This window comes from Schistocerca piceifrons, chromosome 1 (assembly GCF_021461385.2).
Source record: "Schistocerca piceifrons isolate TAMUIC-IGC-003096 chromosome 1, iqSchPice1.1, whole genome shotgun sequence".
NCBI classification, from domain to species: Eukaryota; Metazoa; Arthropoda; class Insecta; order Orthoptera; family Acrididae; genus Schistocerca; species Schistocerca piceifrons.
This window is the reverse complement of record NC_060138.1, coordinates 551058423-551084564: the sequence shown is the minus strand read 5'-3', so window position 1 is coordinate 551084564 and position 26142 is coordinate 551058423. Positions and strand designations below refer to the sequence as shown.

General features: G+C 43.7%; 1 protein-coding gene across 2 annotated transcripts in view; it reads left to right on the top strand.

Moving 5' to 3' along the window:
- LOC124800707 (double-strand-break repair protein rad21 homolog) overlaps window positions 1–26142 on the top strand; it is a 69136-nt gene that overhangs the window by 26906 nt on the left and 16088 nt on the right. For both annotated transcript variants that reach the window (XM_047263016.1, XM_047263017.1), the window contains exons 7-10: window positions 7026–7255; window positions 7402–7622; window positions 9744–9923; window positions 20175–20462. In XM_047263016.1, coding sequence (XP_047118972.1) covers window positions 7026–7255; window positions 7402–7622; window positions 9744–9923; window positions 20175–20462 — 919 coding nt within the window. The remainder of the gene's footprint in view (window positions 1–7025; window positions 7256–7401; window positions 7623–9743; window positions 9924–20174; window positions 20463–26142) is intronic.

Below are 26142 nucleotides of genomic sequence, written 5' to 3'. Positions count from 1 at the left end.
ATATCAATGAGAGTCTGGTCTCTTCCATTCGTGCATGTCACTACACGCTTACCGGTGATGGATACTGACTTAGCACAGTAATTGATTCTGGCCTGTTCAATGTCAATTTTTACTCTAGTACTGCTCTCCTTCAAAGGAACTGTAATCGTTACTATTGTCATCTTCCAAAATTGCAATCCCTTCTTTCTGTCTACTTTGTGCCTTGTGTTGTATTCCAGCAATCTTATTTCATGGATACCCATTTGCGAATCTTCGTGTTTTCCAAGTCTCTTGCCAGAACTGGGTCGGCCCTTTGCGAGCCTCCAGTGGTTTCTATATGTTGGTCTGCAGGGAAATTGTTAGTTTGTGGGTTCGTTTTCAAACCACACTGGAAGTGGTGGCCATTGAGATCTGTTTAGACTCTGAGATAACAGATGCAATCTTTATCTGCCTCCAGATTGGCCTCCTGTGCTTCATGCTCTTCTTGCCCTCCTTACACAGCTGCCACGTCCCTTCCTTCTCCTTGGAGATTTTAATGCCCATAATCGTAGGTGGGGTGGTACTGTGATCACTGACTGGGGTTGGATCGTTGAATACCTGCTGGCAAGGCTTGATATCTGCCTCCACAACACTGGACCTCCCACACACTGTAGTGTGAGAACACATTGTTGAAGACCTGGTGGCAGGGCTTGATCTCTTCCTCCACAACACTGGACCTCCCACACACTTTAGTGTGGGACACAGCACTTTCTCAACCATTTATTTTTCCATTTGTAGTCCTAGATTCCTCTGAATGGGGAGTTCAGAATTCAACAGCTGCTTCAGTGATTCCCACTTCCTTAGGTTCTCCCAGACTGAAGACTGTCCCTCGTGGATCCCAGAAATTTCTGTGGCTATTAAAGACTGCTGTTGTGCCCTCTAACTCCCTCCTTGCCTTTTAACGTCTTTGTGCCTGGGCCCGTTATCTTATTAAATGCCAAAAACAGAATTATTGGAAACAATATGTCACTGCCATCGAGCCGCATACTTCCTCTTTGCAGGTATGAGAAAAGATCAGACACATTTTTGGGTGCTATCCTCCTACAAGTGTCTTGGGAATTTCCCTGAATAGTGTTATCCTCACCCACCCAGACTCGTATCACTGAGCATTTTGCTCAGGCCTCAGCTTTGGTCCAATATCTGCCTGCACTCAGTCTTCACAAACACTGTCTGGAACAACTCCCTTTATCTTTCATTTCCCACTGCCCAGAGTCTTATAACACCCTCTTTAGAGAGTGTGAATTCACCAATACTCTTGCTCTTTGCCCTGAAACAGGCCGGGTGCTCAACCAAATGCTTCAACACTTTTCAGTGGCTAGCCAACGGCATATACTTCCCTTTTTTTAACTGTTCCTAGAGCAAGGGGCACTTCCCTTCCCACTGGTGGGAAAGAAATGTTATTTCAATTTTGAAATAGGGTCAACAGCCTCTTCAGGCAGACAGCTTTGTCCAATTAGTTAACCAGTGCCTTCTGCAAATTACTTGAATGTGTGGTGAGTCAAAGGCTATATTGGTCCTTAAATCCCAGGACCTTTTGGATTCGACCCAGGGTGGTTTTTTGCTCAGACCTTTCTACTGCAGATAATTTAATACACTTGAAATCTGCAATCCGAACAGTGTTTGCCTGTTGTCAATGCCTTATTGCAGTCTTTTTTTGATCTCCATAAAGCTTAAAATACTACATGGCACCACAACATGTTGACAACATGAGTGGAACCTTGGTGGCATGCTCCCTGTTTTTATCCGGAACTTTTTCTCGTGTTGCACTTATCAGCTACAGGCTGATGCCTATCCAGAACTTTCTTCATGTTGCACTTTTCAGGTACAGGTTGGTGCCTCCTGTAGCACTTCCCATCTGCAAGAGAATGGCATTCCTCAAGGGTCTGTTTTAAGTGTCATTCAAATTTAGTTGCTGTGAGTGGTCTGGTGGCAGCAGTGGAACCTATGTTCTCCCTCCTTGTTGTATACTGATGACTTTTTTTTTTTTTTCATTACCGATGGGTGTTGCTGAACACAAGCTGCAGGAAGCCATACAATGAGCACAAGCTCTCACTCTTGGTTTTCAGTTTTCGGTTGCCAAGACCTGTGTTATGTATTTCTGTCACTGTCATATAGGGCATCCCCATTCGGGTCTGTGCCTTGATGACCAGATCCTGAATGTGGTGGACTCTCATTGTTTTTTAGGACTGGTCTTTGTGCCCTGTTGACATTCATATTGGTCACACCTCAACACTCATCAGTGCCTCAGCAATACCAGCTGAGGTGTGGGCCACCCTACTCTACTCTACTTTGCTCTGACTGTACAAAACATTGGTCCAGTCATGTCCAGATTATGAGAGTCTTGCATATGACTCAGCATCACCTTCAACGTTATATGTACTGGACCCAATACACCATTGTGGAGGACGACGTGTTTCGGACTAGCCCCGTAATCAGCTTGCTAGCAGAGGTTGGGGTTCCACAGTTGTGGATTCTACACCAATAGCAGTTGATCACTTATGTGTTACACATCAGCTGCTCCCTGGAGCACCCAAACTACCGTATCCTGTTCTCAGATATAGAGGCCTGCCTTCCGCAATGACAGACCAGGTCTGGGGTTACAGTCGCAGGCGCCATCTTCATTCGGTCCCTTTTTTCAGATCTCCTGGTTTCCTCCACTACCATCTCTTCTTCTCTCGTACACCACCCTGATACATCCCCTGTCCACAGCTCTGTCTTGATCTCTAACAAGGTCCGAAAGACCTCCACTGCCAATTCTTCTCCATTCTCTGCACATTTTGGGGTTCAGAAGTAGTGTACAATGATAGTTCAGTGGTTGCCAGTCATAGTTCAGTGATTGCCAGTCACATTGGCTTCGCTTACGTTCATGCAGGATGTAATAAACTCCACTCCTTGGCAGGTGACTGCAGTTTTTTCATTGTGGAGTTGGTAGTGATCTCTCGTGCTTTTGACCTTATCCGTTGCTGTACAGGTGAGTCCTTCCTTATCAGTAACGACTTCTTGAGTAGTTTACAAGGTCTTGACCAGTGTTACCCTCATGATCCCTTGCTTCTGACTATCTAGGATTTCCTTTTTTGCCCTCAAAACAGTTTGGCTGCTCGGTGGTCTATGTCTGGGCCCCAGGTCACATTGGGATCCCAGAGAATTAACTCGCTCACAGGCTGCCCAAATTGGCTACTGGCAAGCCACTTCTTGAGATTAGTATTCCAGAACTTGACCTTCAGTTTGTTATATCATGAAGTTATAAGGATTTGGAGTATGAAATGGCATGTTCTGATTTCGCCGAACAAACTGTGGGCGATAAACAAGATCACGTAATTGTGTAGGTGCTTCATGCAGGCCTCTCGCAAGGACTTCATCGTCCTTTGCTAGTTTGGCATTGGCCATACTAGGCTGACTCATGGTCATTTCCTCTGTCGCAGTTATCCGCCTCACTATCAGTGTAGTGCACGTTTGACAGTAGCCCACACTTTTCAAGCCGCTCTGCATCGCATTTGTAATATTCCTGACTCAATACCATTGGTGTTAGCGAGTGATGGCTCAGCGGCTGACTTGGTTTTATGGTTTATTCCTGTAGAGTGTTTTTACCACTGTGTAAGGGAATGTGCCTCAGCCTTGTCAGCCCATTGAGGGGCTTGCAGGATGTTCTGTTACCTCCTGTGTCCCAACCAGGTAATGGCTGGCTGGGCTTGGTGGTGTGCTACAGCCTTGCCCTACCCTTTATTTTGCTCTTCTTCACCCTTCTTGCATGTTGTGTTTTTACTTGATGTTCTTTCTGTGTTTTCCGGTGCTTCTCTCACCCTGTCCATGTCGTTAGTCTTTTCTGTGTATCGTTGGGTGGTACCTCTTTTAAGTGGTTGGCGATGAGTCTCCCCATTACATTTTCTGCCTTTGAGGGCCTCCGGTAGACATCAGGGTTTTCTTTCCATAGATTTCGCACACCTTTTCTGTGCAGTTTTGGTGACTTGCCTGCTCAGATAGGAGGATATGATGACCTCATAATTTGATCCTTTAAATTGTTGAACCAGGCAATCATCTGATTTAACACTACAGAATCAGCCACACCACAGTTTATAAAACAGTAAGGGAAGTTGGTAAAGCTGTGTAGAAAGTTTTGCGCTAAGAGTCCATACTGAAATTCACAGAGGAAAGGTGGTTGAAAAATGCCAAGGGATTTGAGAAGCACACTGTGTAATCTGAACAATGATATCCCATCAACCCAAGAGAGGAGTTCTCTTAAAAGTAGAGTAAATGTACTGATTACTTTATAGACATAGCTGGCAAATTACCATTGCAAGACAAATGTATCTAAATCTGTTTCATAACAATCTTAGTGAATACTAGATCGATTTATCCCCAAACATGGAAGACTATTCAGTTTTTATCATTATTGAAATGTGTACAATTATGTGTTTTGTGGTTGTAGTACAGTAAAGCATTGATTACATTGAATGAGCCACAGTAAAATAATTTACTTTACACTGTAATTGTTAATTGAATATTTGTTCACCAAGCTGAAGGGTTGTTCACCTGAGAGCAAAACATTTGCTGCTTAGTGCTGTTTTAAGTTTTAAATAGCCACATTCAATAAAAAAAACACCACCACTAGAACACAGACACAAAGTAGTTTACCTACAGTATATCATTTCTCTCCTGATTTGATTTCACAACAAAGCCCTCACAAAACTTGACACACGTGAAACCATGCATCTCTATTCTTAACCTTATCCTGATACTCCTCACGAGCTGTGTCCCATGTTGTAGGGTATGTTTTCACCCCTTCAATGAAAAATTTAATATCCGAACCAGTTGTATCCATGGCAGGTTGCTATCACACATGCACTGCCACATTCACCAATAACAACAGATGATTCATGGCAGTCGGCGAGATTGCTGCAATGCAGCGATGGCTGGTGAGCACAATCCTCTCACTGCGTTACTGCCGTGGTATGTGTGGCTCCATTGTTGTGCCAACACTGCTGTAACTTGAGAAAATGACATGAGCTCTCAGTAACATATTGTTTGTGTGGATGGAGCTTATGATGACTATGCACATAGTTGTAAAGTACCCACTGAAATGTAACTTGCTGTTGAATCGCCCATACAGCGTCGGATCACGTTATGATTACCACCTAAATAATCTTGCAACTAAAGTATGTCATTTGCTGCACTGGTGAATTAATAGGAAACAGTATGTACATATTGCTCACAGCTGTCTTTTATATAATACCCCCTTTGTCAGAAAAGTTCCTGGACAGGTTTTCCTTATTTCTGAGTTTGCAGTACTAAGAAGGAATAAATGTTTTCATGTTACATGGTATGTGTGCATCCTTGAAATTACCTTGGCCATGTTTACACACACACACACACACACACACACACACACACACACACACACACAAGGTGACAGGGGTGTGCTTATCAACACACCGTTTGGGTTCTTGACACATTAGTTACGGTGACACAGTGGATGCTAATTGTGAGCAATGAGTGACCATTAAGCTCAGGAAAACCCCTAGCGAAACATGGACAATGATTAAGCAAGCATGTGCTGGTGTGGAAGTTTGAATAAGTTGTATTTTCGAATGGCCCAAAACGTTTTGTGAATTCAGAGATTCAGTGCAAGACAATCCCAGAGCTGGTCACCTGTCTACATTACACACTGATGCAAAAGTGGTGCATGTAAGGCAGTTATTGCAAGAGAACCATCATGTAATTGTCCATGCAATATCAGAAGAAATTAATTTGAACCATGATGTATGTCATAAAATTTTACACAAAGATTTAAGGAAGCAGAAATTTAATGCAAAACTTGTTCCTCAAAGACGAACAGAAAGAAGAAAGGCGAAGAAGTTCTGCTGTACTACTGGATAGAGCCAGGTGTGATCCCACATTTCTGTTGAAGATTATTGTTTGGTATGAAAGTTAGTGCTACCACTATGACCCTCAAACGAAGCTTCAGAGTGCTGAATGACGGAATTTGTGGATCACCAGCCTCAAAAAAAACGTCAAACGACAACCTTCAAGAACAGAGAATACATTGATAGCATTCTTTGATGGGAGAGGGTCAGTATGTTCCTCTAGGTCAGACAGCGAACTGAACTCTTTACATTGAAGTCTTGTGACAAGCAGTTCGTTGTCTCCACCATGGTTTGTGCCACACTCAGGACCGGTTCTTACTGCATTACAATGCAAGGCCCCATACTGCTTTATCTGATACCAAGTATCTGGCCAGACATTCTGTTATTGCCATCCCGTATTCACCCAACCCCTCGCCCTGCAATTTTTTCTTGTTTACGGGAGTGAAAAGTAGAGTGAGAGGAAAGCTTCATCAGGATATCACAGATATACAATGGCCTGTGACAAATGAGCTTACAAGTGTTGCAGTTGAAAATTTCACTGCTTGCTTCCAAGATCTAGAAATGTTGTCAAGTGTGTATAGATAGCCAAGGGGACTACTTTGATAGGAGCTAGGATCATTAGTTGAAAAGTGCAATTTTTTTAACTCACCTGGAACTCTTCTGATAATGGGAATATGATCATTGGCATGTGGGCCATAAGCTTATATATGTATCGGAGCCAGATGAAAATAACAGATGTGGACACATATGAGAACATGATTGTGAATTGCAGCGTATCAAGTGGTTCAAGCTGTTATTACCTTGGATAGTAACTGGCAACCCTAAAATGTGACTCAAGAGTATACAGTTAATGCAGCATCATTGTAGATTGAAAATATGGCTTTTATTATTTAGATACTCATTGAATGGTTTCGCTGTAGCTCTATATTTATGTCCCTGCAAAAGCTAAATGAGTAGTTTTTTTACTGCAACATTTTGTGATTTCATAAATGCATGTTACGTGTATTTTGATAACCTACGCTACCGACACTTGAGGTACACTTAATGAAAAGTAAATTGACAGTATTTTTATTATTTTTAATTCATTTTCTATGGGGGTGTTTGATTCTTATGTGTGTACATTGATTTTTGTTATTGCTATTGTAGTAGTATTGGTGGGGAATCAAGGCCAGCAACACCTGTCCCTGGCCAAGTCCCAGAAAGGCCTGCATCTGCGGAACCTATGATGCAGCCACCACCTGTACCTGAACCATCAGTTTTCCAGCAGGAAGCTGGATTGGAAGACGTTGCTGGTCAGCAGCAAGATCAAACAACTCTCCTGCATAACGAAGAAGAGAGCTTTGCATTAGCACCTGTTGATGCTTCTGCATTAAAAGGCAAGACTTTTGTGTAATTGCAGAATAATTAGTAGTTGTGGAATGTTTGTGTGATTGGGGAGGTGGGTTGAGCTCAAACTATTCCTTATCCATGGTGTTTTATATGGCCAACATACTGAAATGTGGACATTCTTGATTCATTACAGGTTTTACTAAGACAAAGCGGAAACGGAAGCTGATTGTGGATGAAATTAAGAATATTTCTGGAGAAGAAATGAAAGCTCAGCTTTCAGATACAAGTGACATAGTCACTACATTAGATCTTGCCCCACCAACTAAGAGATTGATGCACTGGAAGGAAACTGGTGGAGTGGAGAAGTTGTTTGCCTTACCAGGGCGCCCCATTCCAGCACGTGTTTTGTTTAAGGTAGTGTTTGAATGTTGTATGTTATTAATTGTTTCCAGGTTTGACTTCTGTTAAAGTTCATTTGCTTTGTGTTCACAGATGTTGTTTTAGAGTATATGTATCTCTTTTGTGGTACATAACTTATTTTATGGACTTGAGAGTACATAGATGCATTTTCCCACAAGTCTCATCAAATTTATGTACTTCTAGAGATCAAGGACGTGTTGTGGAGGGCAGAATTCTAATACTTCATGTGAATGCAGGCTTTCGTGACGAATTGTGCTGATGAATTCATTTAGGGAAGTAAGTCAAGTAATATGTTTGTTTTAGATGTACAGATATGTCAAAATGTCCCTCCCAAACTGAAGGTATTACTTGGCTTATTTTCTAGGAATTCATCAGTTGAATACTTCTGCTTCATATGTTTGCCAAGATTACTACTTTTAGATGATACAGGCCTTATTTAAGTTATGTGGCCATAAATGAAGAATTTATTTATCAGTAGATAAACAATTGTCTAATGACGTGCAATTTGGCAGTAAATAGCTAAACGCTATATTGTTGATAGGTTGATTTTCGTGTGTGTGTGTGTGTGTGTGTGTGTGTGTGTGTGTGTGTGTGGAAGGGGGGGGCTATGTCTAGAATTTTTCAGTGAGTTAATCCAGCTGGTTTCATTTCTGCACAGTTTAATGTTATTGTATGAATTATTCTGTACGCTTAAAAAGTTTCTACTTTTGACACAAGTTTTGCAACTGTCTGCTCTTCATATACCTTTAAATACCATGAGCTTCGAAACTTTAAAAACAAATTGCTTGTCATTACAGAAACACATACACCGAAACACATCGGCAGCTGTATCTATTCACCTTCTACATTGCCATACCTTATTCATTCACCAGCTGCATCCCCTCATCCCTTTCTCACCCATTCTTCAGGTTCCCCTGGAGCCACTCCTACAACCCAGTATAAGGAGAAGATGCTGTAGAAGTACCCACATCAGAACCATTGTTGATATGTCTTGTAAGAATTTATGTTCTGTTGATATGTCTTACTATTCAGCCTCACATCAAGTCCAAGTCAAGCTTGTTGCTTGTCACTTCTGATCACTATATTTAAGGAATTAGTATGTTCATTTCACATGTACCATATAAATTACTTTAGTTGCAGAAAAAAATGTTGTTGTTGTTGTTGTTGTTGTTGTTGTCTTCAGTCCAGAGACTGGTTTGATGCAGCTCTTCATGCTGCTCTATCCCGTGCAAGCTTCTCCATCTCCCGATACCTACTGCAACCTACATCCTTCCGAATCTGTTTAGTGTAGTCATCTCTTCTCCTTAAATTCCCACCTTTTTGCGATTTCTTTAGTTTTATTCTACAGTTCATAACCAATAGATTGTGGTCAGAGTCCACATCTGCCCCTGGGAATGTCTTACTATTTAAAACCTGGTTCCTTAATGTCTGTCTTACCATTGTATAATCTATTTGAAACCTTTTAGTATCTCCAGGGTTCTTCAATGTATACAACCTTCTTTTATGATTCTTGAACCAAGTGTTAGCTATGATTAAGTTATGCTCTGTGCAAAATTCTACCAGGCGGCTTCCTCTTTCATTTCTTAGCCCCAATCCATATTCACCTACTACGTTTCCAGCTGTTCCTTTTCCTACTATCGAATTCCAGTCACCCATGACTATTAAATTTTCGTCTCTCTTCACTATCAGAATAATTTCTTTTATCTCATCATACATTTCATCAATCTCTTCGTCATCTGCGGAGCTAGTTGGCATATAAACTTGTACTACTGTGGTAGGTGTGGGCTTCGTATCTATCTTGGCAACAATAATATTTTCTTAAAATTTAACTGCTAGTCAAATGCATCTTGTATGGAGCAGGATCTCAAAGAACTTTTGTCATAAATTTAAGCTTGTATTTGTCAGCTTTATGGTGAGGTAACTTTTCGTATATTCGTACTTCAATGTCACACTGTTACTTGATTTAGTGTCATCCTTTCTTCATTTGTTTTATAAGTGGCAAAGATAGGGTCTGATGTCACATAAATGAGCAAACAAATAAACACATTCTTGAAACTACTTTTGCTTACATTAAATGTAGGTATGTCTGATTCTTCTTGTAATGTTGCCATTCAGAACTACCAAAGACACCTCACAAGTCGCCCAGCTGAGAATTATGACTTCGGCTTGGGCGTTGATGAAGGGGAAGAAGATATGGCTCTTGAACAGGTCCGTGAAGGGGAAGCAGAGCTCGTCCAACAAGATCCCCGTCGGTCAACTCGCAAAAGAAAACTGGTTGAACCTGAAGAGTATCAGGTAAATAGAACAGAACATCTTGTTCAGGGTAAGGGTAACATGCAATATTATTTCTGACTAGTTGCAGTGATGTAATGTTGTGTGTGTGTGTGCGCGCGCGCCCGCGCGCTCATTTTCTCTGTATCATGAAACAGTCCACTGTTATAACGTTTGATTGCTAAGTGGTGATGTATTGTATCCAGATCATATATTTTCTTAATTATTATTTGATTCTATGGAAGAAACTTTTTACAGTTGGTGTACTTATGAGTTAGGTGTTATCATTACATATACATGATCAAACTTATTACACGTACAGTGAAACCTCTGTGTAATGTTTCTCCATATAATGTTTTCCTCCATGTTATGTCCATCTTCTCGGCTCCGACCAGAAGCCTCATACATACAATGCTAAAGTTATCTCTTTAGTATGTTTCCTCTACACAATGATTTCCTGAGTGCAATGCTCGTATTTTTGGAAACCTAATCAATTATTTCCCTCTTTATAGCATTTAAGTCACTAGTGTAGATGCTTCGTTTTCCTTTCTGTTGATTTGCGCAGGCTCCAAAAAGCCGTGCTCAGCTTGAGTCAACATCAGCTTGAGTGCCCAAGTAACGTGAGATGTGACGCCCATCATGCTCGTCATTTGTCTCGTTGGCACTATTCTTTTGCATCTCGTGTGAGCAAATGGTGAACATCTGAACAATGTTTTTAACACTGTGCCCCTATTACACAATACACCTAAGGGGTGCCCCAGGTGTACATGCTTGGAACTGGAGACTGGTTCACATTGACCGATTACACGATACACGCAGGATATTCCTGGTGCAAATCTGCACTAGCGCATTAGATGGAATAACACTTGAAAATGGAAGGGAAATGAGTGATGTTTTGTAAAGTCATTCGTTTGAATTAAAAATTTCTGACAAGTGAGAGCTCAAGGCTCCTATTTTATTAGGTGATTGTTGTTCTCTTATGTAGTTGTCACAGAATTATGTTGTTACTGTTCCGAATTATGGCTCAACTGTTTGTTTTGTACAATGACACTTGGTTGCTCAAGGATATTGTATGTAAATTTGTAACAATAATGAAAATTCTGGGATGGAGCAATACATAAAATAAGGGAAAGGCAACTACTCACCTACTGTAAAACGGATCGGTGTGGAGAGCATAGAAAAACTTAAAAGAAACAGCAGTAGTATACACAGACCCTAAATTTACATTTATACAGCAGTTTGCATATGGTGGACCTACCCCTTTTTTTTCTCTCCCCCCCCCCCCCCCCCTCCCCCTTTCAAATATTTCCCTGGCAGTGTCTGTAACCATTAGGATTAGGGCAGGATGAAGATGACAACAAAAAGACATGTTTTTGCGTTCAGCCCTGGCTGAGAAAAATGAATGAAGGAATTCGAGTCCCGAAGATCAAAAAATCCTGGGTATGTGATGTTAAAGTTGTGCCAATCCAAAGATTTTTGTGGAAATTTGACTGAGGTTGTATTTTACTAATTCATTATTAAAATAATTGTTTCTAGCTAATTCTTTTTTAATTTTTACCATTTACAGCATTTTTCTATATATTCTCAGTAAAATTTAACTACTTTTGTGATTACCAATATAGAGGTTTCACTGTATATGATCAAACTTATATTTTTTCATACATATGCCTTGATAAAAAAACATCAGTGGATCAATTTTGTTGTAGTTTATTTTTTTTTTTCAAGTTTTTCTTGTTCTTATTACACTGTTGGCAAAACTGATTGTTTAAAAATTTGTGTTACATTCAGTTGGTTGTTAACAAGCTTTACACATCAGCAGACATGTACTTAGTGAAAATGGCTTCCTATGAAAAAAAGTATGAAAGCCATAAATAAAATGTTACAAGAAGTACTAAATGCAAATTTAGATGACAATGGTACGGATATCTTTGCAGTGATAATGATAATAACAACAATCTACTGAGTGAACATTCAGATGTAGCAGAAGTGAATCCTGTATCTGAAAATGAAGACAATTCTGATGAAAATGGAGAATCTGGTAACAAAGAAATGGGAAAAAATTACATAGGAAAAAAATGGTAAATTATGGAAAAGTTACCTCCTCCTTAAAGTCACAGCAGACAGGATAACATTGATATAAGTAAGCCTGAGTTGACGGCTTACTGTGAAAACATTTCAAAATTATGTGAAATTATCAAACTTGTTTTACTGATTGAGTTGTTGAATGAAATTTGCCTTCACACTAATTTGAGGGTGTTTCTAAAATTCTGTATTGATGGAACAATGCTATTGCAGAAGAAATGCTAGCATTTATTGGACGGTGTATTCTTGCATGTGTTATGAGTTTGATGAAAGAATTGGTTGTAAATTTATGGTCCAAAACCCTGCATTTTCTGGGACAGAATTTACTGCAACAATGGGAAGAGACGGATTTGTTCAAATTTTGCTTGTCCATAGTTTTGGCGATAGTCATAAGATGTGAATCTATAATGTCAGACAAATTAGCACCAATCAGAAGAATTTTAGACAGTGTAATCAGCAGATATCAAATGGCTTATACACCAAATCATTACGCTACAGTATCCCCCTGCGGGTTCGGGGGTAAGAATAGGCCCGCGGTATTCCTGCCTGTCGTAAGAGGCGACTAAAAGGAGTCTCAAACGTTTCGGCCTTCTGTGATGGTCCCCTCTTGGGTTTGACCTCCTTTTTTCTTCCAAATTTCCGTCGTCAGTGCGTGCCATTTGGGGAAGGACACCTTACGTGGTGTTTTTGTATTGGTCCATCATGCTCCACCATCTTGCATGTTACCTATTGTCGTGGGGGGGGGACTACGCCCAACATCTTCTGGGTGGTCTCCTCCTCGCCTTGTGCGCACTCTTCTTCTTAGCGCCTACGACAACTGTGGACCCTTTAAACACCTAAAATCCAGCACGGTAGCCAGTCCGTTGTGGTGGGGTCGTCATGTACCCTCTTGGTGGTAGCCCCCTGACCACGCAGGGATCGCACTACAGATGCCTGAGCTGTTTCCTCCCCATGCATGCCAAGGAGTACGTGCCCATCTTGTCTGGGGCACGGGGACTCCGGGCAACGGGATATCGGCCAGGTACCCGTTGCTTTGGCTGGGTGGCGCCCTTGGGGAGAGCCCTCGTTCGGAGTAGGTGGCATCTGGGCGGATGTGGCGCAATGAAGCGCAATAAATCACATCAAGCTGGTGGTCGCACGGCCACCAGCGTCTCTACGCGAGGTAGAGTCGACTTCGATGCTGCGCAGTATGACCCTCAGACGTTCCCCTCGTTGGCTGCGCCATGGGAGGGACGCCGATCTAGTGCCAAGCGGGAGCCTTACGTACCGCAATACCTTGTCTGCAGCAGGACTGATGGTGACTCCTTTCTTCCGACGAAGCCTATGTTTTTTGTGGAACACCTGGAGGATAAGTTTGGGGAAGTGGCGGGGTTGTCAAAAATGAGGAATGGGTCCATCCTCCTCAAGACGTCCTCCCCAGCCCAGTCACGAGCGTTGCTCTTGTGTGATAAGCTGGGTGACGTCCCTGTTACCGTCACTCCCCACAGTAGCTTAAATATGGTCCAGGGGATTATTTACCATCGTGACCTCTTGTTGCAATCCGATGACGAGCTGAGAGCCGACTTGGAACGACGTGGTGTGCATTTTGTCCGTCGTGTCCATCGAGGACCCAAGACAAACAGGGTGGCCACCGGTGCCTTTATCTTGGCCTTTGAGGGTGATGTCTTGCCCGAGAAGGTCAAGGTGATGGTTTACCGTTGCGACGTCAAGCCATACGTGCCTCCCCCGATGCGGTGCTTCCAGTGCTGGAAGTTTGGGCATATGTCCTCCCGTTGCCCATCCAGCGCTACATGTCGAGATTGCGGACGCCCCTCTCATCCTGATTCTCCATGTGCACCTCCGCCTGTATGTGTTAACTGTGGGGAGCACCACTCTCCATGCTCGCCGGATTGCCCCGTTCTTCATAAGGAGCGGAAGATCATGGAATTTAAGACCCTGGACCGGCTTACTTATCGAGAGGCTAAACAGAAATATGAAAGGTTGTACCCTGCTTCCCTTCGAACATCTTATGCTGCAGCCACGTTATCGTCGCCCGCACGGGCGACGGTTGTCGCTTCATCTGTGCCGCCTTCAGTGGGCCCTCGGGGCCATGTATCTCTGTCTGCCCCCCTCGTGCCTGGGGGCAAGCCTTCCTCTCTTGCCCCCTTAGCAGTTGGGGGCAAACCCTCTACTGTCGCTCCCCCCAAGCTTACTTCGGGAGTGACATCTGCTCCACAACCGGGAGGCTCGATTCCTCCCCCTCCTTCTCCGGCGGCGTTGCCTCCGCCGGTTCCTCTCTCGCGGAAGGGGTCCCTCGGGGCTCTCCCTTCCTCCGTTTCTTCTCCTTCCCAGCCAGATGTCAGCCAGTGGCTGAAGGTTCCGCCACCTGCTGGTCGTAGGGCTTCTGCGTCGTCGTCAGCCTCCGACGCTCCTTCAGAGAAGCTCTCCCAGCCCTCTCACCCTAAGGGCAGACGCGAGAAGAAGGAACGGAATGTGTCCAAGAAGAAGGACGTTCCGGCGGTTTCAGCACCGCCTGCTGTACATAGTCCTGGCTCCGGGGATGAGGTGGAGATCCTCGCCTCTGCCGCGGATCTCGCCCTCACGGAACCCTTGGGGGCCTCTCCTATGGACTCAGCTGACTCTCCCCCAGTGGCGGCGGTTGGCTCTGAAGCGCTGTCTGCCTCTTAGTCGCATTCACGCCCTCCCAGTCCCTTCCTGCTTCCATTCTCCAATGGAACTGCGGCGGTTATTTCCGCCACCTGCCAGAGCTCCGGATGCTTCTGAGTGATTCCCCTGTTCTCTGCATTGCTCTGCAGGAAACTTGGTTTCCTGCACTGCGGACCCCCGCCCTTCGCGGTTATCGGGGATACTATAAGAACCGTGCTGCCTGTCAACGAGCGTCAGGTGGGGTTTGCCTCTTTGTTCACCACTCTGTCTGTAGCTCGCCAGTACACCTTCAGACGCCTTTAGAGGCAGTTGCTGCCAGGGTTGAGCTCTCGCCGGCTATTACTGTATGCTCTGTTTACATTCCTCCGGATGGGGAGCTCCCCCGCCATGTCTTGGCTGCGCTGCTGGCTCAACTCCCGCCACCATTGCTGCTTCTGGGCGATTTCAATGCCCACAATCCTCTATGGGGTGGGACTGTCTCCGATGATCGCGGTCGGGCCGTGGAGCATGTGTTGGCTCAGCTCGACCTTAGCCTCTTGAACACCGGTGCTCCCACACATTTCAGTGTGGCCCATGGCTCGTTCTCGGCCATCGATCTCTCTATTTGCAGCCCTGGACTTGTCCCATCCCTCCACTGGAGGGTGCATCCTGACCTGTGTGGCAGTGACCATTTTCCCATCTATTTGTCACTGCCACAGTGTCATTCTTCTGGGCGCTTGCCCCGCTGGGCTCTCCACAGGGCTGACTGGCCAGCTTTTACTTCCGCTGTAACCATTGCGTCTCCCCCACAGGGTGACATTGACGAGGTGGTCCGTGTTTTCACCACGTCCATCATTTCGGCGGCCGAGGCTGCCATCCCCCGTTCCTCTGGCCTTCCTCGGCGGAAGGCTGTCCCCTGGTGGTCGCCGGAGATTGCTGAGGCTATTCGCGACCGTAGGCGGGCTCTCCAGCGTCATAGGCGGCACCCGTCTCTGGAGACCCTCATCGCCTTTAAGAGGCTCCGTGCCTTCGCCCGTCGTCTTATTGCACGGCGTAAGCAGGAGTGCTGGGAGAGGTACGTCTCCTCCCTGGGCTCCCGTGTCTCGTCCTCGCACGTGTGGTCGCGGATCCGGCGGATTTATGGCTCCCAGACCCCTATGGGTGTCCCTGGGCTCTCCTTGGACGGCGCTGTCTGCACGGACGCTGCCGCCATTGCTGAACGGCTAGCCGCGCACTTTGCTCAGAGCTCCGCGACTGCCTCCTATCCCCCCGCCTTTCGCTCTCTAAAGGAGCGAGCCGAGCGGACGCCGTTCTCATTCCACACGCGTCGTTCTGAAACATACAATGCTCCTTTCAGCGAGAGGGAATTCCTCGCCGCCCTCGCCGATTGCCCTGATACAGCACCAGGCCCAGACAGCATCCACGCGCAGATGCTGAAGCATCTCTCCAGGGACTGCCAGAGACACATTCTCGCGATATTTAATCGCATTTGGAGCGAAGGCGTGTTCCCGTCGCAATGGCGGGAGGGCGTTATTGTCCCCATCTTGAAACCCGGTGCGGACCCACTGGCGGTGGACAGCTATCGTCCCATTACCCTCACCAACGTTTTGTGCAAATTGCTCGAACGTATGGTGGGGCGGCGTTTGTGTTGGGTCCTTGAGTCGCGCGGTCTCCTCGCTCCATCCCAGGGTGGCTTCCGTCGGGGCCGGTCTGCAGTGGACAATTTGGTGCGGCTCGAATCTGCTGTCCGTACGGCTTTTGCCCGACGTCAGCATCTTGTTGCTGTATTTTTCGATCTGCGGAAGGCGTATGACACCACATGGCGGCATCACATCCTCGCCACGTTGCATGGGTGGGGTCTTCGTGGTCGGCTCCCGGCTTTTCTTCAAAACTTTTTATTGCGCCGCTCTTTCCGGGTGCAAGTCGGTGCCACCTCTAGTTCCTCTTATATACAGGAAAATGGGGTCCCGCAGGGCTCGGTGTTGAGCGTCTCCTTATTTTTAGTGGCCATTAATGGTCTGGCAGCAGCAGTGGGGTCGTCGGTGTCTCCTTCTTTGTATGCCGACGACTTCTGCATCTCATTTAGCTCCACGACTACGGGAGTCGCCGAACGCAGGCTGCAAGTCGCCGTTCGCAAGGCAGCATCATGGGCACTGACTCATGGCTTTCAGTTCTCTGCTGCCAAGACTCGAGTAATGCACTTCTGCAGGCGTCGGACGGTCCACCCTCATCCTGCACTTTACCTCGACGGCCACCTGCTTGAAGTGGTGGACACTTGCCGCTTCTTGGGACTCGTGTTTGATGCCCGGCTCACATGGGTTCCCCATGTTACTCAGCTGAAGCAAAAATGCTGGCGGCACCTCAACGCCCTCCGCTGCCTTAGCCACACGTCTTGGGGTGCAGATCGCTGCACGCTGCTGCGGTTGTACAGAGCCCTTGTGCAGTCCCGGCTTGATTATGGGAGCCTGGCCTATGGGTCTGCGTCCCCCTCAGTGTTAAAGTTGTTAGACCCCATACACCACTGTGGGGTTAGGCTTGCCACTGGCGCTTTTCGCACCAGCCCCGTGGATAGTCTACTGGTGGAGGCCGGGGTTCCCCCACTGCGGATTCGCCGCCATCGTCTGCTTGTCGACTATGCTGTCCACGTTCATTGCTCGCCAGATCATCCCAATCGTCGCCTGCTTTTCCCTGCTATGGTCCTCCATCTGCCCGAACGGCGCCCTAGGTCTGGGCTTTCCATAGCTGTCCGTGTCCAGTCCCTGCTGTCAGAACTGGGGTCATTCCCTCTTCTGCCTCCCTTCCGGGTCCGTACACCTACGCCTCCCTGGTGTTTGTCCCGGCCGTCCGTCCGTCTGGACTTGGCACAGGGACCCAAGGACTCGGTTCCGCCTGTGGCCCTCCGTCGCCGTTTTCTTGCTCTCCTCGCATCATTTTCGGACTGTGAGACTGTCTACACTGATGGTTCCCTGGTTGATGGTTGCACTGCCTACTCTTTTGCTCATGTTGAGCAGCGCTCCTTGCCGGCTGGCTGCAGTATTTTTACTGCGGAGCTGGTGGCCATATTGCGCACTCTTGACCATATGCGTTTCTGCTCGGGTAGGTCCGTCGTGATCTGCAGTGACTCCCTGAGCAGCCTTCAGGCCATCGACCGCTGCTATCCCTCCTCTCCTCTGGTGTCCTCCATTCAGGAGACTGTTTCCGACATTGCCCGTTCTGGTCGTTCGGTGGTCCTGGTTTGGACGCCCGGTCATGTTGGCATCCCAGGGAACGAACGTGTAGACAGGCTGGCCAAAGGGGCGATCGACGCCCCGGCTTTGGAGATCGGCCTTACGGCTCGCGACCAGCAGATGGTGTTGCGCCGTAAGCTGATTGGGATGTGGGCTGCTGAGTGGCGTGGCATGACAGCCCCGAATAAACTGCGGGCTGTCAAGGAGACGACCGCCGTGTGGCGTTCCTCCCTGCGGGCTTCTCGCAGGGACTCGGTAGTCCTGTGTCGGCTGCGCATCGGCCATACGTACCTGACGCACGGCCATCTCTTGCGTCAGGAGGATCCCCCCCTGTGTCAGTGTGGGTCCCGGCTGACGGTCGGCCACATTTTGCTGGAGTGTCCTCGACTGCGCACACTCCGGCAATCTTTTAATCTCCCGGGCACTTTGGCTTTGGTTTTATCTGACGATGCCTCCAGGGCTGATGACGTTTTAAATTTTATCCGTGGTAGTCCGTTTTATGGTTCGATTTAGGGAGGTCCTGCACCTTTCCCTTTCTGTGTCTTTTGTCCTTGTGTCTGTTGCTGTTCTGGTGTGCCGTGAGATGGTTGACTCTTTCCCATTTTTGTTCTCGTGGTCAGTCAACCAGTCTCCGGCCATCTTCCTTTCTTCTGTTTCTTTCTGTCTGGTGTGCCTCTGTCCTGTTCTTGTTTGTAGTGTTTGTTGCTGCATTTGTGTTCTTTTAGCGCCTGGGGGGCCGTCTCCTCCCCCTTTGGTTTTTACCTTCTCCGTCGATTTTGGGCTCGCCTGATTTTGGAATGGGGGACTGATGACCTTCGCTGTTTAGTCCCCCTTAAACATCCCAACAACCACCACCACCACGCTACAGTAGACGAACAGTTGACTGGATTTAGGGGAAGATGGTCGTTTCTTGTGTTCATGAATCTGGAATGAAAGTTTGGGTTGCAGCAGACGGCCAAACTCTCTGCACACAGTTTGTGCAAGCATATACTGAAAGAGAAACGAAGCAGGGTCTCCATTTAGTCGAGGATCTGGTCAATAATTTGTGTGGAACAGCCAGGAGCGCCACTATTGACAACTCTCTGTATTTGTTTTTTTACTAGCTGTAAGCTAGCAGAGTTCCTTTTAACAAAGAATACGACATTGGTAGGCACAATGTGACATAATATGAGAGCGCTTCCAGAATTATTTTTGAAAAATAAACAAAGAACGATACACTCTTCCTCTTCGGTTTTACCAGTGAACCAATGTTGGCGTCTTATGAGCCAGCAAAGAAGCTAGCAGAGTTCCTTTTAACAAAGAATACGACATTGGTAGGCACGATGTGACATAATATGAGAGCACTTCCAGAATTATGTTTGAAAAATAAACAAAGAACGATACACTCTTCCTCTTCGGTTTTACCAGTGAACCAATGTTGGCGTCTTATTAGCCAGCAAAGAACAGAGCGCTAATACTACTCTCATCCCAACATCATGGTGGTTCATAAACTAACAAAGTAAATGGCTTCAAGCTGGAAATTATCGTGTGTTACAATACTACCAGCAGTGGTGTTGAACGAATTAGTGAGGGAATATACATGCTCAAGACCTCCTGGACAATGCCCTATGAAACTCTCCTTCAATTTGATTGATGTTGCCTGTGTGAAGGCTTTCGTTCTCTGGATGACAAAAAATCCAACTGGGCAGCAAAAGAAGAAATATCACCGGCATCTGTTCATGCTTGCTTTGGGAGGAGAAAATGTGAGACCTCACATTGAACAAAAAGCAAAAAATGAAAATAAATTGATCTGACATGTCCTCAGTGTAAGAAATTTGATGGGTGTATCTACAAACACCCAACATTCCCAAACAGTAGAAAGAACTCAAGGTGGCCAACATGGTAGATGTGTCTTACGTGAATTAAGAGAAGACAGGAAGACAGTCTGGAAGTGTGAAGAATGTAATGAATGGGTTTGAAGGGATCACTGTGATACAGTAATCTGTGTAGCTTGCAAAATTGTTTCAATTCGTGTCACTGTTCTCGATTAAAATTTCTCTTTGGTAACAAAAGAGGTAGACTAATGTCACATTTTAATATTTAAATCAAATTTTATTTTTAAAATACTATAATGAGAATAAATCTGAATAAAAATTGAACTTAATGTCTCTTTAAGTGCTTTTCTCAGTAACCCACATCTGATCTACAACAGAATGTATCTTGTAATGATAATGAAGTTTAAGTAATAATTTACAGTATAAAATATGGCTCAAACTTTGAAACAAAGTACCTACTCAATAACAGCTGAAAATGTTTTAACTCAGTGGCTCAAAGATTAATTATAAATGTTTGGTGATTTTAGCCATCAAAAAAAGTTGACCTGGCGCAAGAAGAGGAGGTACCTGATGTTGGTCAGTACTTACCACAACCTTCAGTGGCCCCTACTGTCACTGATGCACTGACTGCGACAAGTACAGCTGCAGAAATTGCTGTGGGTGTTGTTCCTATGGACACAGTTGCCCATATGCCACCTCATACTCCTGCCCCAGAGGTTTCAGATGTTCAGCAGCTACCTGTTGTGCCTCAGCCACCTGCAACACCACTACAAGTTCCTGTTGACTCAGATATGCCTCATCTACCACCGGAGCAGGTATATATAATTGATTACTTGTTCTCACATACATTATTTAACTTGTGTAGCTTCATAACAACAGGATTGCCAACTTTGCTATAGAGTCTCCATTCAAATCCCCCCTGCCCTCATTTAAACGTATTTGATCAGATCGTTTGTGAGCTAGAGTAAATATCAAATGTACTCATGCTCTGTAACAAAAAATTGACCATGTGCAGAGTGAAACTTGCATGAAATGCCATTCTCAAGCAGAATAACAGCTATATTGTGTTTTAATAACTCAAGTCGTTTCAACCCCATCGGATGATTACTGCACTAAATCTGTTATGGGATAATTTCATGTTATCAAACTTTGTAAATTGTTTTGGGGTGTTAGGGCATCTCTGTCACTTTATCAACAGAATACACTCATTTTTGTTACTTCGAGGAATTCAAATTTGTTTGAGATTTTTGGCAGGAAGTTTCCACAAGCCTGCATTTCTTACATATTATGTAAAGAGGTTTCTAAGTATCATGATTCTTAGAGCAGTTACTGGTGTACCTTGTAGCTATGATATGTTGTGATTTAGTGTGTAAATAAATAAAGAAAATTAGAGTGGATAAGTTATCACGCAGAATGTGATGTGAGTTGCAATATTAAAACTGATTTTGTTCCATCCATATTTGTGAGATACGGAGCTCTTACACGCCATCCTACATCAACATTTTCTTTATTATTCTGTGTAGATTAAAGAAAGCTTTTTAGAACATATTTAGGGTATTTTACATGTGTGGAAAAGATACTCTGAATTATCTATAGTAGAAAAATAGCTAATTAAAAGCCAGACAAATTGTGTACCTAAGAGCAAAATGAAAAGTTTTCAACCTAGTAGCTAATGTAGCAGACCCACATCTCGTCTACAGTAACAAGTGGACTCTCAAACTTAGTTCAGTTCTTTTTAAACCAGTCCAAATATTGTCAGTAAATTAATTTTCCATTTTGTCAGTGGATAGTATTCAACAGGTGTGCCAAGAATATTGCACAACGTGTTGTAGTTAATTCTTCGTGTGAAATGTACTGTATAATTTTTCTGATAGGTCAGTGACCCTGTTTGAATTTAGTTGCTCATTTTGTAATTGTTGAAGATTGAGTAAATTTCTGTTTGTAGTAAAGTCCAAACAAAGAATTTTATAACAGCCAATATCCAGTTGAAACATTCAAACTAAATAAACAAAACATGACTATTTTAGGAAGCTATATAATAAGAAGTGTTACAACAGATTACCAAGTATGTACCAGCATAATTTTGTTGATACCCTTGTGACAGTATGCGAGACCAAGAACCTTACACATTCCCCCCTCCTTTGCGGAAGGCTTCAGCTGCTAAATACTGAGTGAAATCTTCGTTCAAAGATTAGGCTAAGTACTCTGGTACCCAGTGCTCACATTTTACAAAGATATGTATTGGGGGCTATTTCTTAATTGCAAAATTGAGACCACGTTGTTGTCGTGAGCGTATTTCCCCATATTTACATGAAAAAAGTCCATACCCTTTTTTTTAACAAATATTAATCTTTATGGGTTATGGTAATTTGCACAAACAGGGCAAATAAAGAAGCAAAATCAACTGTAAAATTTTCTCATTTAATTCACTGACTTTACTATTTCATTTCTTGTTTAATGAAACTCTTCATTAAGATAAACTATGAGGTATGACTTTGTTAAGGATTCAATATAAAGATTCGCAGAAAATTACTAAATGTATAAGGAGTCTCAAATGGAATGCAAATATTTCAGTAGATGGCAGTTTGGTCAAGAGTTAAAAGGTTCATAACAAACAAGTGTTCGGTGGGTAAAGAATAACAGCTGCCTCAATATTACACATGAAATATGCCAATATCAAAATTTTAAAAAATCAGGAACAGTAAGCAGGAACGATAAGCAACCAGTTGTTGTGGCATGTACACACACACATAAGATCACAATCTTTTAAGCTACTTCTCTTTTTTCTGTTTTGAAGGTGGCCTGTGCATACATCTCCTCCCCCCCCCCCTTTACACACACACACACACACACACACACACACACACACATTATCAACAAAAATAATCAATTTTTGAAAATCTAATGTAATTGGATGGACAAAAGATTTACTCGCCAAGTGGTGACATGCACAAGGGTTTCGTAAATGCACAAGCTTTCGAAGACAGTGACTCTTCTTCTGGCAGAAGGATTGAAGGGGAAGGAAGAAGGTTGAAGGAAAATGACTGGCAAGGTTTAGGAAGTGGGGAGAATTTGGAAGAGTTGCCCAGAACCGTGGGTCGGGGGAGACTTTCCAGACAGGATGAAAAGGAAAGGCTCTATCCCTTTTGTTAAGTATCCCCTAACCAAGGTTTCTTGATGATTTTTCTGGACTTTCCCAGTTTTTTAACCCTTGCCAGTCCTTTTTCTACATTCTCCCTTTCCTTCAGTCATTCTGCCAAAAGAAGGAGCTACTGGCTCCAAAAATGAAACTGGAAAAATCTCCAAACTGGTCTCTTATTGTAGTCTTAATCTTCCTTGCTTATGTATACATTGGTGTTGACTGCCATTTATGAAGTTCAGACCATCTGTTCCATGGATAGAAATGCATCCCCAGATCATCTGTCCTGCTGGGTGTTTGACTGTTTGTGTTAAAAATGAAGGTAGAAAATTCTTCACCTAATGTGCAACATACAAACAATTTGCCATCAGAGCCACGCAGAATAAATCTAGACTTATTTGAAAAGATTACTCTGTTCCACGTGTTTGGCATGCATTTCACATGTGCTTCTGCCCATTTTAGCCATTGTTGTCGCATTGTTTTTGTCAATAAAGGCTACCGTTGTAATGAGACATCACCAATTTTTTCCCAGTCTCACTTTAGTCCAGTTTATGACAGGCAACAACCCATGAGAGAAAGTTTGTTGATGGTTGTTTGATAGTAAACTTCCTTTATCTACCTCTTCCTTTTTCACGATCATCATTCCCTGTCTGCTTGTATTTTTTCAGTAACCTCATATTGTAGGCTGATTAACCCTCAACTACTGTGGATGTTCACAGGAACACATTTACTAGGAGGGGTCTCTTAGATGGCCTATTTATTTCTTATGTTTGGTGAATATATATTTTCATGACTTCCTGTTGTTCATTACACTTCTTGGAAGCAGGCTTTATGGGAATTTGCACTTTTTAAACAATGCATAATTTAAAACACTTTGAAAACTAGAACACAGCAAAATTTGCAGTTTATTTTTATTTTATGTATTACTAAAATAACAGCACATAGTTAGCGCTCTACTCAGTCAGATTATCATCAGGAACACGGTATTACAGATTCGCAACATAACTGTATTGAGAAACACATTTCAGTTACGACAAATTGTCTTTGGAATCAACTTTCAGTTTACTTCTCATCGTTTCAGCCTTAGAGCGATTATTCCACCCCATAATTCTATCAAGCGAGAAATTTCACCAAATTAATATTTTAAACGTCAAGAAGAAAGTTGATAGTTGTTTCACCTTATGTATTCTTCTGAGGCCACGAATAAAATTTTAATTGCTTTCAGCCTGCATGCATTTACGAAGATTGCCTTACCATTCTCCAACCAAATCGAAACACCACACTGTTGACATGAATATCTTGTTTTCTACTTCAAACATGGACAACAAAAGACGGATGTTTTTCGTTTTTCAAAAAACTATTTATGTATTTGAGGCTCATATCTCCAAAACAGGAATTTTTCCAAGAATTTTCCTGAATCTGTTGCAGTCCAGGCAGCTGCAAGATAATATTGAGTTGCCATGTCCTTACGTTAGTTAGGTGATGGCTTCTGTTTTCTCCATCGAAAACAACTTTATGTTCTTACCGAAGAAGTATGCCTCTCTGAATTAGTAATGTGATTGCTAAATACTCAGAATCAGAGTCATTATCACTATCGTCAGAGTCTTCATCCCAGAATTTGCTGAGACCTTCTTGAACACCTCCATCAGTCTCTCATAGAACACATTGCATAGAAGGTCTAACTTTCCTCATCACAGAGAAACGATCACATTCAAGAGAAACATGACACGCAAAGAGTATGGTACGTCTGTGAGACCTCTCAAGGCCCAAAAATAAGAAACAAATTGCAACAACAATGCCAGATTTCTGACATGTGTAGCTTGCCCTCCAATAGAAAGGTACACAGAAGAGTCTATTTCATCTCACAGGGGTGTGGGAAATATCACAAGACAAAAAACTGTAGCAGTCTGAGAGACCATCCATAGTAGTTAAGAGTTGAAACCTATCTTAAAGGAAATCTCTCTTGTGTTGAGGCCATCTGACACACAAGCAAGCACAGCATCTTTCTTTTTCCTAATTAATTCCACTGACCTGCCCATCTTTTCACTTCAATGTGTCAACAGAAAATGGACGTATGAACATTGATCATTGTAAAAAATAAAGAGTGGCAACGAGGAGTTTGATATTGTTGGAAAATATGTGATAGAAAGTAAAAGAATAAAGGCAACAATATATAACCATTGACTTAACAATAGACTGGTATAACCTGAAGCAAACAGCCACCAAAGACAAAATTATGGAGTAATCTTAGGTGATGCAATAAATAATCTCACCACTGTGTGTGTTTATGGCGGCGGGGACACAGCCATTTGTAATTTCGTTTTCACAGTGTATTGGTGGAGGTAGCCCAAATAAATACTGCTCATCTCATGTTTCAGCAGAAATCGTCTGCCTGTTTCCTATTACAAAGAAAATAATTTTTAAACTGGAATTTTGTGTGTCCATATGATAGTGCTGTCCCAAATTAGTCAGTTGTCCAATTAAAATTGCTTGACAGTTGATTTCCGTCACTTGCTGCTACAGTGTTGCCACATCTGCTGATGGCTACTGCTCGGTTATAGGTAACACACACACACACACATAGAGTGGGTCACTTCACAACTGCTGTTAATGTGTAACACGGAGCAGTGTTGGAAGCGGCCACTGCAAGGTATGTTGGGAATGCAGGATGCTCTGTCGATAGCTGATTTTAAGTGACTAGTGACTAAACTGCGGCAGATTATGCGTTTTGTTGCCCTGAATTTAATAAACTCGTGTGCTAAGCTAACCACAACCTCATGATGTGCTGTGTATCTGAGAAAACGGCGATCAATGATCTGCGACAGAACAAAAGTCACCATCACTTCGTTCACGTTGTGTAAACGTAACCTCTACAAGCAAACTCTAGAGAGAGGGAAAAAAATCAGTTTCAGCACTAAAAGCAAACTAGTTTCTTGCTGTCATTGGTTATGTGAAACTAACCTCACACAAGTTACTGCATTACCAACCAATTAGCTGCCCTGGTTGGCAATTGGTTGCAGATTACAGGCGACACAGGCAGATTTCCAACAAAAAAAGAATGATGGGGAAAAAATAAGATCAAATTAAAAAAGTCAGTACAGTTATGAAAATGACTTGGCAAACTATTGGAAGTAAAAAATTATATTTAAGCCAGTTAATTGAATGAAAATAATAATCAAACTCTTTTGGTAAGATTTAGAAATAAAAGAAAATAATTCGCTACGTGTGGTGAGATTTGAACCTTTGACCATCACGTCAGGTGTGCTATGCCAGACTGCTGAGTTAAACAGACATAACCGTGGTGCCCATTCAGAACAATGAATTGCAGGTTTTAAATATTTGGCTTCATGCAATGT